General features: G+C 46.5%; 1 protein-coding gene across 1 annotated transcript in view; it reads right to left on the bottom strand.

Annotated features, from left to right (window-relative positions):
• The window catches only part of LOC142791900 (uncharacterized), a 67725-nt gene that overhangs the window by 35180 nt on the left and 17394 nt on the right, over positions 1–15151 (bottom strand). The window contains exons 3-5 of the mRNA XM_075885576.1: positions 6047–6203; positions 2747–3879; positions 1358–1765 (exon numbers count right to left, since the gene is read on the bottom strand). Coding sequence (XP_075741691.1) covers positions 1358–1765; positions 2747–3879; positions 6047–6203 — 1698 coding nt within the window. The remainder of the gene's footprint in view (positions 1–1357; positions 1766–2746; positions 3880–6046; positions 6204–15151) is intronic.

Raw genomic sequence — 15151 nt, 5'->3', positions numbered from 1 at the left:
CTGCGCCGTTGCGGCAGGCTTGCGGCTAGCGTGAACCACCCCTTCGAGCGCTTCATTTCTCTTCGACGGCAGCTCACTCAGTCGATACCGCAATTCAGCATGAACGATACCAAGGCAGCGGCGGTGAGACTTCGCAAGACAGTTGCAGTGCGGGCTCACTACCAGGACGCTCGTGAGACCACAGAGAGGCGCCAGAAGCAGCGAGCGCAACATCTTGTCACGTCTTTATATATTGATCGAACGAATGCACACAGGATTTCAGGGTTCCATCAATAATCTCCAGAGCTATACCCCACTCATCATAATTTACTTTGTGGAGATGCTGCATTTTTTTAAGTTGCATCCGACTTTAAGTATTGCACGCTTCTGAAAAGATTTAGCAGGGTCGGTAACAAACATTTACGCTATGGTGTTGCCGTTTTATTTATTTATTTATTCAATGCACCTCCAGTTCCCGAATACATTATTACAAAGAGGAATACACAAGGTAACATATTGTTACATGCAAAGGATAACCATAAAAACAAGATTAACAAGAAAAACGAAAAAAAAGAGATGTAGCTGTGAGTAACAGTATGCATCTGAACGATGTTGTAGTGCCACAATGAGTTATATCCTGTGGACGCTGATTCCACTGCTAAATTGTGTGGGCGCAAAAATAAGTGTTCTTAAGCGTCTGTTCTGCAAGAACTTTATCTTGTTTTGAAAGGGTGCTCAGTTTTGTGAAATAAGAAGTAGAGAGGTAAATGGTGAGAATATCTATTTTAACTAAGCTGTGAAGAGTTTTCAAAAGCATTTGTGATATAATGCATTTTTCGATGTGTACTCAGCTATTGCAACCCCAACTTATCTTATAGCGCAGTGTCAAATCAACCACGCTCCTAAAACGTATTAGCTGCACCGGTTGCACAATGCGTATGGTAATATGTACAGTCGAATACGGTGGATAATACGCGATTCGAAATTAAAAACCGACGTGACGACCACGATGGTACGGTATATCGGCATTTACCATATAGTAAACCAGCACCGCTAAGATATGCCACTCCTGTGCTTCCTTACGCAATTGCTGAAGACGACTCACACATAAAAGTCACCTCCTCAGACGATTCTAACGATCGTTCCTTGACTTCATGACAACGTCATGTAGATGCAACTCACGTCACAGTTTTGGCGATCTGCGGCGTCAAAACGCGACCGTCAGCGCCAGGGTTGCTGAAGAACATGTTGCTAAGACGTTGTAGAGTGGGCTTATGACGAGATGTTTTTTGCACCCCTCTCGTTGACACCGACGGTAACATTACGTTCGTTGAGCCATCTAGTGCATCGGCCTTCATAATCAAACACCGCCACGTACCTTTCGGCCAATTTCATCGAAGTACAGCGGCGTCAGCGAGTCGTCGTTGAGTTCCTTGAGTCGACCCTCGACCTCGGCGGGCAGCTGTAGCGACGACAGGTCAGCCGACATCTTCTCCACTGCGTCGAACTTAGGCGGGGCTCCCTGCTCCTCGAACACGCTCAGCCAGGGACTGCTGTTGCCCACGAAGGCGCTGGTTACGTCGATGGCCATGTCCGGCCCCACCAGCTGGAAAGCCGAGTGCTTGTTAAAGCGGCAGTCCTGGAATCGGTTCAGTATGCCCACCAGCGCGTCCAGCGTGAACAGCTTCAGCGTGGCGTTGATAGCTTCGTCCACTTGTTTCTCCTTGTCGTCGTCAGCGGGCTTGTCATGTTCAGCACCATCACCAGTCGCGCGATCATGATGATCCTGTGTTTATTGGGTAACGTACCGTATATTCAATAAAACTTGTAGCTGGGCAAATTTGTTCATACTTCAAGGTAATTTTTCAATTTGTTCATACTTCAAGACAGGGACACAGTAAGACTTAAACAGGTCCTTGTTCGCACTTTCTGTGTTCCTGCCTTTGTTTGAGCACACCAGTATACCATATTTTCTCTTAATTAACTAATCTCCCACTTTTCGGGCACATTTCGTCTTTTTTTGTGCAGCTTATATACATAACCGTGCAACAATATGTTTCAGGATCAGAATCCAGACTGCAGTCTTTGAAGAGATCAGTATCGAAATGACTCTTGAAAGCCAACAGGAACATCACCTCCGAAATGAGCCACATATGATATATATGAAAAGCCTTTTCTCAAACGGCGCGACATTAGCTAACCACTTGTTCGAATCCACTTGTACGAAGAAGCAAGTGTGAACGGCAGCCATTCATATATTATATTTCTCAAAAAGAAAAGGTTCTAGTTGAAGAAATATTTGTCTAGGTTCGGGGAAGAAACTCGGTACCAATGTCTTTCCGAAGTAGTCGCTCAGCCAGTTGAGCTAACCAAGAGGGCAGCTACCTAACCTAGCTAGCTGCAGCTTGAAGGCAGATAAATTATTTCACTACTCGAAGCACATGGTCTCAGGATACCGCAAATGAGTTCTGGGGAATCATGCACGGTGACTGATGGGTCATAAAGGGCATAACGGACAACAGCACACGGTCTCAGAATACCGCAAATGAGTTCTGGGGAATCATGCAAGGTGACTGAAGGGTCGTAAAGGGTATAACGGACAGCCACCTGATCGTAGCCGATGTCAAAGGAAATCCCTACAAACCTGTGGCTTCGACTACAATCAGTTAGTTGTCCATCATTTCCATCATAGCCCTACCACCACCTTGCGGAATTTATCAGAATTCCCGCACATCTAATGTATTTGTAACTAGCTGAGCCTACTTACCGGAGCATCCGAGTAGTCGCGCCTGCTGTGAAGGTGCTTGCGGTGGATGTTCCGACGCGAGGACGACGTGTAGCTGCTCTCGAGCTTCGCAAGGCGTCGACTGCCATTCCACACGGTTGCCCAACCATAGCTTTCATTTCGAAGGAACGTCGACCGACTCGACTCAACCTCCCAACGACGCCTCCCACGACGGCGTTTGGCCTCGCTTCCCCTCGAGTCTTCGTTGACGCCAAAGCTGAAACTTGTGTCCGAAGCTCCGCTAAACCCCGGAACATCAGCAAGGTCGTCGTCGTAGCTTTGAGGTCTAGCGAACGGAACACCTCTTTTCCAGGATAACAGGGCGTTCCCATCATCAACTCCGCGATCAACTTCCTGGTGAACATAGACTGACGAGTCGGTGTTTGACGTCCACGCATCGGCGTCTTCCCATAGCGGCAAAGCTGCCGCCCTCCGGTGGAAGGCGGCATCACCTAGGTGAGGGTGACCACGGGGACGCCTTCTGTAGCTCTTGACGTCCACTGGCAGCGGGAAGGAGTCGGTATCGTTCAACGCATGGACATCTCCTTCATCGATGAAGTCGTCGTACGCCTCCGGGCTTTCCGCTGCTTCTCGGTGCACCACGGGAACGTCCACGTCGTCGTCGCTGAAGAAGACGCCGTCAGGAATTCTTCGGTCTCGCTGAAGGCGCAGCCCATGGGGTCGCCCTCTAACAGCGTCTCTCAGGAGTGGCAAGAACTCAGTCGCACTCCCCTCAAGGCCACCGCTACCACCGTGCCTACTTTTCACCTGCTCGACGTCATTGAAGTCCGATAGCAGTAAGACGTGGGTGCCTCTTCGACCAATGCTCAAGTCCTCACGAAGGGCCACCGCTCGCTTTGGCCTTCTCGACCTGTTGGAGACGTGCGCCACGCTATGGGCATTAAAAGACCTGACGATGTAGGAGCTGCCGGATTCGTCTTCGACATTGTCGCCGGTCTCTTCGCTCACGGCTAGCAGCCTTCGCAACTGGAAACGCCTTGCAATCCAGCGTTCTCGAATGTCATGTAAACTTTCCTCGCTCTCTGTGAGTGGGTGTGCGGGTATTCTCGTTACCGGGTGAACAACGTTAGACGCATCCAAGTCTCCGAGTGGCCCTTGAAGGAAAGAAACCAGATCCAAGAAAACAGACAGTAAAGCGCTACATCGAACAACCACTTCACAGAAACACAGGGCAGACTCATATCAACTTTGAGCCATGAGCGATAACTTTTTTCTAATGATGGTATCGCTACTTAATGTATAGCTCGAGTTCAAGAGCATGCGCATGTCACGTTCTCACTGACTGCGGCTGGTCCCGTGACCGATTTCATTGCGTTAGAAGCGCGACATAGAGTAATAACCACTCTGTCTTCTACCAGTCTTTTCGGCTACGATGCGTTATTTTATTAGCGTCTTGGAATAGCGCGACTCCAAGACTTTTGAACGTGAACGTCCACACGGGAAAGCTGGTGTGCTTATTACGGGAAAAACAGACCACCACTGAAATAAAGTGCATGAGGCAGACTGAAATTTGGGTTCATGTAAAGTTCATTCCTCACGACAACATTGGACAAGGTCATGAATGTATTTACCGAACACCCAGAAAGGCAAACATAATGCAAATAATCTCTTGAGCACGAAAGATAATAGACAATCAGTCTACGATTCCGTGTGTTCCTTAGACAAGCTGGTGAAGCAAACATATCATAAAAGAGCAAAATCCCAGAGCGATGCGTTTTGCAGATAATTAGGCGCATAACTGTGATAAATACATATCAAATAGCATTAAAACATCTTCATTGATGAGGTATACACATAAATCATCACATTACTGCCCACATCATTTTGTTGCTCAGGTCAGCATAAAAAAATTGCCCGCAGCTTCCCTCGGGGGAACACTGAGGAGGATGCGGAGCATATAATTGGTTAACGGGGTGTTAAAGTGCGACTTACTTAGGTCGATGGCTAAATTGGTTAACGTGGTTGTGAAATGGGGTGTTAAATTGCGACTTACTTGGGTCGATGGCTAAATTGGTTAACGTGGTTGTAGGAGGGGGTGTTAAATGAGTGAACACGTACACACGTATGCGAAAGGGCGGCGCTGGTCGAAGGGACGTCGATCATTGTGTTTGTGGATTCGTTGGAATTCATTTCACCGCGACCTTGGACGCCGACGCGCCGTACAAACCAACCGACGAGCGGCAACTGAGCGAGCGAGCGCCGACCTTGAGTATATATACAGCGCGACGGCGCATGCACTGTCAGCTGTCGAATGTTCGAGAAGGGGGAGAAGCGCAACGGCGCATGCGCGCGCGTCAGCTGCCGATGTTCTCGAAGCGCGACGGCGCATGCGCGCGCGTCAGCTGCCGATGTTCTCGAAGCGTGACGGCGCATGCGCGCTACATTATACAGCTAGCGAATGTTCGTGAAGAGGAGAAGCGCACGCGGTGGGTAGAGGAGGAAGGGTGCACAGATGGTGGAGGAGTGAAGCGCGCGCGGTGTGTAGAGGAGGAAGGGATGCACAGATGGTGGAAGAAGGAGGAGGAAGCTTGCGGACGGCGCCGCACTACAAGCCTCGAGTATTAGATGCTACGCATCTAAAAAACAATTGGCCCCGTATCTGCATGTTACACTGCAAATGTCGTCGAAAGACGATAATCTTGCGTCTGGAGAGAGTGAACCAAGCGTTTATGATGTTCTAAGCAAGAAAACCGGTGAATGGTATTCTGAAGGCGCTGCGTTAGTGCCTCGAGTGTGCAGTGGAGGTGAACGAGCGCATCAAGTCTCGTCACACATTATCAGACGTGAGACATGAGTGCTATGTGGCAGTTATCTTGGATAACTAAGCGCGGGGCGTGCGCAAGGGGACGGTTAGATGCCACCACCGTGTCGTCTTAGCAAAGCGTTGGAAACGGTTGCCTTTTCGTGCAAGCGTTGCATTGTAAGCGCAGCGTGATAAACGCTACGGTCCTTAGAATTACTTATGTATGCCTTTTCTAGTACAAAGACGCACATACAAAATGTTGACATGTTGCTGTGGTGCCTATGATATGCGCAAAAATTGCTTTTTAATTGAAAATCGCACAAGTATGAGCGCTGAATCTTGAGCAATATTGGTGGGCGCTGCGGATGGGGTCGGCTGTTTTGGGGTATCGTCTGGTGTCTTTTAGAGTACCGTTAAAGGTGGACAAACAGACTATTGTACAGACAGACCAAGATTTTCGCGTCGAAGGTCCCCAAGAAATACTGTCGTCTTTGAAAACAACTGTATGACCTGCGTACCATCGGCATTGGCCTCCAAGATATCCGGAACACGCCGCTGAACGCTGTCGGTCACCGAGCCCTCTAGCTTGCCCGAGTCCCCTTCTGGCTGACGACCATCGCCCCCAACAGGCTCCTTCAAGGCTTCGGACGACTGCTTCTGCTTCTTCTTCCGAGGCTGCTGGTGGCGGAAAAGCAGTTAGCAATAGAAATCAACATCGAATTTAGGCCTATAACCACACTAATTTTTCAAGTTTTGCTATCGCCCCACTACACGTGTTAGTGCTACCTTTCGCAAACCGCGCCAATTGACTAAAGACCATCGAGATGATCTTAGAACCTTCCGCTGTGATAATGCGCGCAACGCAAACATTAGAGATTCTCCTGGAACTTACGTAGCCGCTCGCGATAACGCTGGAATACTCGACGGCACATGTATAAATACCAACGCGCGTCTCCGCTTGTCAGGTTATCGGTGACCGACGCACAGCACGCCGATAACAGTACAGAGCGTGTGTTTTTCGGTGTAATCCGATTTTTAGTTCCACGCTCACTAGTTCGGCCAAATAAAGTCCTTCACTTTCGGTTGATTGACATGTGTGGTTTAACGTCCCCAAATTACCATATGATTATAAGAGACGCTGTAGTGGAGGGCTCCGGAAATTTCGACCACCTGGGGTTCTTTAACGTGCACCAAAATCTGAGCACACGCGCCTACAACATTTCCGCCTCCATCGGAAATGCTGCTGCTGTCGCCTGGATTCGATCCCGCAACCTGCGGGTCTGCAGCCGAGTATCTTAGCCACAAGACCACCACGGTGGGGGTCGTCTACTTTCAAGAAGCCTACTCCTGCCTTCGTACACGTCACTACCACGTGACCAAATACTCGTACATATTGGCACCCTTTAAGGTGCCCCTAAACCACATCTGATGGCTTTCTTTTCAACATTTCAAGCAAACACATGAATCAAGAAGGAATGCCCTCACGCTCAGCCATATCCAATGCGGCAAAGCTATGCGAGCCGCGGACGCCCTAAAATATACAAAAAATCTCTCCGGGCCTTTCAACAGCGCTCTGGTCCTCAGTGTTCGCCGTGACGTGAACAATTTCATCTGCTCGTGATCAACACTTCCTGCTCGTACGCTGGCAGGTACGCGCGCGCACGGCTGTTCCTCCTAGTCCGGCGAGCGGGGCTCAAGCAGGACCAGAGACGGCCCGGCAAGTGCAGCATACTCAGGGAAGGAACGAAAGAGCGATGTCCTCTTGTGTCAACAGAGGCGTGTAACTCCGCTATTACGGCACACTTCCGAAAAAATTTTACGGCTACATGTTACTGCAAGCCCAACTTCCCATCTTGTTCCCCATGTCTACGTCTGGCCCTAGGCAGCGCTGAACGCACCCGCTTCATACAGAATGGATGAGTTGGCCATCACTTCACATTTGGCGCTATCACGTCATAGCGCACAGTATCTAGGCAGCCGTGGCGGGTCTGGCTACACGTTCGTTGTAGACTCGTGAACAACTGAAACGTCGTAGCTAAACTAACTACTGAATAGTTTGGGGGGGGGGGTCCTTTAATATTAAACAATCGTGTCGAAACTACGACAAATCTCGGCAGAGTAGGTGAACTGTCTGAACTGCAGTTGTGAAAGAAGGCGAGCTAGTTACTTCGAACGCATCGTAGAAACGCACAAGAAACACAAGTGCACGGGCGGGAAAAAAGATGCGGGCGCTAATGGCGCATTAACACTTGAGAAGTGAAGAGAAACGAAAACGCCAGAGCGGCCGGAAAACCACGGTCGCGCGCGTCGAAGATGTGCGCATTCGTTCTGTCCCATCCCGCTGCCGCTGCATGCCGTCGATATACCTTGACAATTATTTCGATTTTGCCTGCTTTCTGAGAACTAAAATTTGTACCAAATTTTAATAATTCACAAAAAGTAGTGAAAAGAAACATCTCGCACCTTTTCAAAGGTTGTTTCGGGAGATAAGCCAACAGAAACGACACGAGCGAACGCAGTAGCGGCGGCGCATTCGGCTGGCTGTGCACTAACTCGAGACACATAGGGGCATGTTGACTCGCTTCCGCTGCATTCGTCTACTTCCAGAGTTCTCGGCGATCGTAATCCAAGCCAGGCTCTCGATGAACGCGTCCTCGTTGAGGCCATCAAGCTTCGTCGTGCTGCACGTGTAGTTTGCGATTTGAGGCGATGCGAGCCATGTTGAATCTGTGACCAGCTGGTTAGATCACATGGTTTGATCTAGCGCAGCCAAGGCTGTGAAGCGGAAACCAAATCCGCTTTCGCGTGGCGGGAAAATCGGTCACGGAGCGATTCTTGCGCGCCGGCCGCGCGGCGTAGTTTTCCGGCCGCTTCGGCGGCGAAACTAGTCAGTTTCCGAAGAGTTTCGCCGGTTTCGCTTTCTTCAAGTCCAAGTGTGAACGCGCCGTAACTCTAACGTGACGTTTATATTCAGAAGGACCCCATATGAGCATACATGCGGTCATATGCAATGACAACGTCCAACGGCGAAAAAAAATTGACGCCGTATCTGCATGTTACACTGTGAATGTCGTCGAAAGACGATATTCTTGCGTCTGGAGAGAGTGAACAAAACGTTTCTTTGTGTTCTGCGCTATAAAATCGGTGAATGGTATTTCGGAGGCGCTGCGTCAGAGTGCCTCGGGCATGCAGCGGAGGCGAACGAGTGCATCGAGTCACGTCACACGTGAGACGTGAGCGCTATCTGTAAAAACATTATCTTGTCTAAACATGAGCCTTATCTTGTAAAAGGAAGCGTGCAGCATGCACGCCCGTCTTGGGCGCGCATGCCGCGCTATGAGGAGGCGACGGCATTGCTTCGAGCGACAAAAGAGCACGAAGGAACCAATCTGACAGACGTGTAATATTAGTGAGGGAAACACGTCTAGCTCATGGGTGTAGAACGCAAGGCGACGGGTAGATGCCGCCACCGTGTCGTCTCAGCAAAGCGTTGGAAACACTTGCCTTTTCGTGCAAGCGTTGCATTATCAGCGCTGCGTGATAAACGCAATGGTCCTTGCAATTACTTATGTATGCATTTTCTGGTATAAAGGCACACATACAGAATGTTGACGTGTCATTATAGTGCCTCAGATATGCGCAATATTCGCTTTGTAATTGACAATCACACAAGTATGAACGCTAAAACTTGAGCGATATTGTTGGGCGTTGCGGATAGGCTCCGCCGTTTGGGGTATCGTTTGGTGTCGTTTGGAGTACCGTTAAGAATGGACAAATATACAAATGTACAGGAATACAGACCAAAATTTTTGCATCGATGGTACCCAATAAAGAATATCGTCTTTAAAATAATCTACAAATCACCTTCCCCGCTCACATTGTTGAAGCAAGCGAACCGAGCTGATCATCTGACAGAGTTAAAGACGGGTGGCTTGAGCCAGCGCCTTCTGTAATTTTTCAATGATAGACAGATGTGCCTGATCCCACTGTTCAACTCTTTTTTCCTCTAGCCCATTCCTGCTCGCTCCAATCACTTAGCCTTTGCATGTGTTTTGCGGTCGGGGGAGGGGGGGAGGAGGCGAAAAGCCATTATGTGGTGCCTCACGACGGAAATCATATGAAGTGAGAGCGAGGCGTTAACCACTGAGCCACGGAGGATCACCTTAGGAATTTTTAAATGCGAAGCATTTATTAGCGAACTTCAGTGACTTTGAGCGTGTCTATCTATCTATCTATCTGTCTATCTATCTATCTATCTATCTATCTATCTATCTATCTATCTATCTATCTAGCCACCTACAATCTTTAGCTCTACCGGCCGTTTGCATAATCGTATCGACACCAAATTTTGTAAGGCATAACATGAGTGCATGACGAGCATGTTTGACTAGTTATAACAAGAAAATCCTGATATGTATAACATGAATGTCATAATTTACGTGTTATAATCCTGCTGCTCTTGCGGTGGTCTGGTTCACATGACATGTTGCAAAACTGGTATGGTATGGCATGATTGCATGGCGAACACAAGTGACAGGCCCTAACATGAAAATTATGACATGCGTGACATGTAACAACATGACTACATGCCACGCTCATGATGCCTCGCGGCCATTTCGGTAGCGTCACATATACAAAATTTGGCATTACGGTACGTGAACGGATGACGAAGGTATGTAACTGGTGCAAACATATTAATAATGAGATGCGTGTCATGTCGCAGCATGACTACATGCCACGCTCATGATGCGTTGGTGGCCGTTTCGCTAGCTTCACCTATACAACATTGGGTAATACGGGACGAGCATGAATGCGAAGGTATGAGACTGGTGCAAGCATGATAAACATGAGATGCGTGTCATGTAACAACATGACTACATGCTACGCTCATCATGCGCTCGCGGCCGTTTCGCTAGCTTCACATGTACCAAATTTGGTACACGTGACATGAATAGACGACATAGGTCAGTTACACATGCAAACATAATGATGACACGGAAGTCATGCACGGCATAATTTACCTCCACCTCGTAACGTTGTGGTAATTTTAAAGTGTCATATCAACATTTGTCATTCGTGCTTCGCATATCATTCATTCCCACTGTGCGTGGGATCTGCCAATATTTGTTCAGTTGTGTACAGATCCGCGGGGCGGCCTCTTGCCTTCCTTGCGTTCACAATTTTGGCACTCATGATGGCTCTGTAAGAGAGGTGGTGTTTTGAGACAGCGTGTCACTTTTCTTGACACTGTGCACGCAATCAATGGGGAAGCGTCACTGCGATGCCGCTGCATAAGAGCGCTGTGAGGCGGGCGACGGCATTGCTTCGAGCGACAAAGGAGCACGAAGGAACCAATCTGACGGAGATGTAATATTAGCGAGGGAAACACGTCCAGCTCATCTCCGCGGGAAAGCACTCGGACGCAGGGATGCTCCCATTCTAGGCTACGCTTCCAAGAAGCTGCCAAGACCTGGGCGGATCGTGCCAAGCCAAGCTCGGTGCAGCAGCCAGCATAGATAACGCAGGCGGCACTGCCAGAGCAAAAAAAAAGACCCAAGGATTGCATTCTTACTTCAAGAGAATGCTAGCTTAAAAGCGCAGCTTCAGCAGATGAGGGTCGAGTTTGAAGCTCTAAAAAATACAGCAGAAGCCCCGGTGCGATCTTCGTCGGTAGAGCCGTGGCCGGCTAAGAGAAAGATAGGTACGGAAGGAGAGGTAGCGGCGGCTTCCGACTCGGACGTCTTGGGAGCAATCAAAGATTTAGAAAAGGCGGTAGCATGGCAGGAGAAATGCTTTGACCTTGTAGCATGTAAAGTTGCCATGATCGAAAGCAGACTCACTCCAGGCGGGAACTCTTTTGTCCCGGTGGCGTTTGTCCCCGTTTCGCTTGTTCCATTTGCGCGCCCCGGTACGCCAATGGATCAGGCTCCCGTCGATATGAATTGAATTGAATTGAATTGAATTGAAATTTATTCCGCAACAACAAAATACATGTTACGAGGAGGGCAGGTAAAAGCTGTGAGAACAGCTTGAGAAGCCCTGACCCCCTAGTACACAGGGTAGCACAGAAAGACGTGCGGCTAAGGACAACCAAAATAAAAGTGTTTCACAATGCGCACTAAAAAAAAGAAACAATGAAAGATTACAATGAAAGATCACCGAGGTAGTCGCTAGATCACATTATTATATAAACACTAATCGCAATTTTTTTGGTGATATGCTAGATATATCAATGTTATGTTCCCTAATTATGCGGTTTAGAAGTGTAGGCAGTTGAAACTTTAACATTTGATTTCCGTATTTCGTTCTACATTTTGATATGTGCCACACTTCAGGTTGACGTACATTATAAGCAGGAAAATTTTTCTCTAACCTGGCTATTCTAGCAATCGTATCATTATTTTTCAATAAACCGAACTTATATAAACGGCTTAGTTTATAATCATATATTGATGCAACCTGAATGATGTAGTGTTTTTTAAACAATTCTGCTGTGTGGCTGCGATGTGGTAATTTAGAGGCAAGACGCAAAGCTTTCTTTTGCAAGATGGTAAGTTTGCAAACGTTTACAGTTGTCGTTGTGGACCATACAAGAAAGGCATAATTCAATAATGAAGAAAACAACGAGTTATATATGAGCATGTTTACAGAAACAGGAAAATAGTAGCAATGACGGCGCATGACGCCGATTATACGAGATAGTTTAGTAATAATATGGTTCACGTGATCATCCCATGTCATGTTTTGTGAAAAATACACGCCTAATGATTTAAAACTTTTGACGACTTCAATTTCTAAATTATTTAACGAAATGATGGGAAACTGAACTTGTGTGTGGCGGGGGTGAAATAAAACAGCTTTTGTTTTTTTTATGTTTAGTTTTAGAGAGTTTTCTTGGGCCCATGTGTTAATTTTAGACAGTGCGTTATTCGCTCGGCTACCTAGATCGCTGCTACATCTGCTTGAAAAAAACAAACTTGTGTCGTCAGCATATATAATGTAATGGGCAGATTCATCAATACGAACTATCTCATTAACGTAAAGTATAAAGAGAAACGGTCCCAAAATGCTTCCCTGCGGGACGCCTGTTTTAATGGATATTGTTGCGGAATGTTTGCCTTGAATTACGACGAATTGAGTTCGGTATTGCAAGTATGAAGTGATTAATTTGTGTGCAACGCCTCTTATACCGTAATGGTCCAACTTTTGTAGGAGAATTTTATGATTAATGAGGTCAAAGGCTTTTGAGAAATCAAGAAAAAGACCGAGTACCATATTTCGGGATTCAAAATTCTCTAGAATGTATTCTTTTTGTGCCAGTAGCGCGAGCTCAGTAGATTTATTTTTCCGGAAGCCATACTGCGCTGAAGTAATCAAGTTGAACTTGTCAGTAAAAGAGTTCAAACGTTTCAAAATTATTTTTTCCAGACCCTTAGAGAATACAGGTAGAATCGATATAGGGCGGTAGTTGGACATGTCATTTCTGGGACCCTTTTTATAGATAACTGTCACTTTTGCTATCTGCATGTTTCGCGGGAAATGTCCTGTGGACAAACATATGTTAAAAATGTAGGCAAGACAGGGTGCTAGTATGTCAATAACATACTTAACAGGTTTCATCTGAATATTGTCCGCGTCAGTGGCTTTGCTATTACTGAGTGTCAAAAATGTCGCTACTAATTCACTCTCTGAAATTGGCTCTAGAAATATTGTTTGGTTATTTCGAATATTCATATATTTTAAAGAAGTACTACTGGTTGTAGGGCCGCCAACTGACAAAAAGAAGTCGTTAAATGCATCAGCTAAATCAGGCCCTTGAATTTCTGTACCATCTTTCACAATTTTGGTTAATTCCTCCGGTGGATTATTAAGCGTACTGTTAATTGCCTTCCAAACGTTTTCTGTACGCCCTTGCGTTGAGTTAAACAGGTTCGAATAATATAGTTTCTTTTCATCACGAAGGCGTTTGGTGACAAAGTTTCGGTGCTTTTTAAATGCTTTGAGGGCTTCAGGGGACTTACTCACAATAAATGCCTTGAACAATTGGTCCCGCTTTCTTATAAGCTTAAGGCATTCTTTATTTACCCAAGGTTTCCGACTTTTTTTAAATGTTTTAAATGACTTTAGGGGAAAACATTGAAGGTATATTTCGGTGAACTTGTTCATAAATAAATCGTATGCCAAATTGGCGGCACTCGCTGCGAACACATTGCTCCAGTCGGTTCTGCCTAAGCGCTCTCTAAAGAGGGTTAGTGTTTCAGGATTTATAAGTCTATAGGAAAATTCTGCACGCACTTGTTTGGGTACGTTATTGAGTTGGTTAACAAACATAAATATAGGCATGTGGTCACTAATATTGTGAATCAAAGTGCCAGCCGTAACAAGGGAAGTATCAAAGTTTGTTATAAAAAGATCTAAGAGTGTTGATGACTGTGAAGTGATTCGCGTAGGAGCCGTTATAACATTTTGACAATAATGCGAGCTTAACATTGATTCAAGTTCTAATTTAACACTGCTCTCAGCTAACATGTTGATGTTGAGGTCACCACCTAAAATCAAGGCATATTTTTTTTCACTCACAAATTCTAACAGTGAGTCTAAAAAAGAAAAAAACAAACGGACATTATTTGATGGAGGGCGGTAACATACACAAAACACTGATGTACCACATCTAACAGTGAGTATTTCATATAGAGGAGAAATGCAGGAGAATTCAGACATCAATTCACAGTCTATTTTACTTGAGATTAGCATAGCTACGCCACCACCCCTTTTGCCTGTGCGGTTCATGTAGTATGATTTATAAGTTGGAAACGTAAATACATCATCTTCCGAAGCAAACCACGTTTCCGAAAACATCACAACGTCAAAATTTACTTGTGCTTCACTAAAAAAATATTCGAGCTCATCCTGTTTATTCCTTCCCGATCTAAGGTTGAAATGAACGCAACTGAGGCTTTTTTCACAACAAGTGTCATACAAGTTTTTAAGATTAATAAGGTCTATAGGTGCGGTTAAGGGAAACATGTTAAGACGAGTATCAAAAGAATATCAGGAAGTAAACAATGCAATGCGGGGTAACAGTATCACAGCTTATCAAGGTCACCCAAACGACGAATGACAACCGCGCTATCACCCTCTCTTTTCCTAACGAGAATCTTGCCGTTGCAGTGCCATGAAAAACGATAGCCATTGTTCTGTGCCCAGTCTTTTGCGTTGCGCAGCAGCTCTCTGTTTTGCTGGGTCATGTTTTCAGTGATCGAAACATTCGAAGCATCTCTTAGGGCTTTCCGCCTTCCTAGCCACTTATCACGAATTGATTGCTGGGCAAATCGAACTATAATTCCGGGTGTTTTGTTTGGCTTTGCCGGAAGTCTGTGGATAGCGGCGATGTCATTCCCAGTCAGCTCTGGCAGGTTAGCAATCTTGGCCACATCATTCAACTTACACAGCAAATTCTCGTCTGGCGTAACCCGGATGCCGTGAACTTCTATGTTTAGTCTCCGACTACGAAACTCGAGATCATTCACCGTAGCTTTCAGTTGTTGAATATCACTTGAGGTGCAGTCCGCCTCTAATTTCCCAACGCGTCTGTTTAAGCTACTAATGTCCTTTTCCTGCTT

This window comes from Rhipicephalus microplus, unplaced genomic scaffold (assembly GCF_043290135.1).
Source record: "Rhipicephalus microplus isolate Deutch F79 unplaced genomic scaffold, USDA_Rmic scaffold_198, whole genome shotgun sequence".
In the NCBI taxonomy this organism is placed as follows: Eukaryota; Metazoa; Arthropoda; class Arachnida; order Ixodida; family Ixodidae; genus Rhipicephalus; species Rhipicephalus microplus.
Note: the sequence above shows the minus strand (reverse complement) of the source record. Positions and strands in the feature narration are given on the sequence as shown.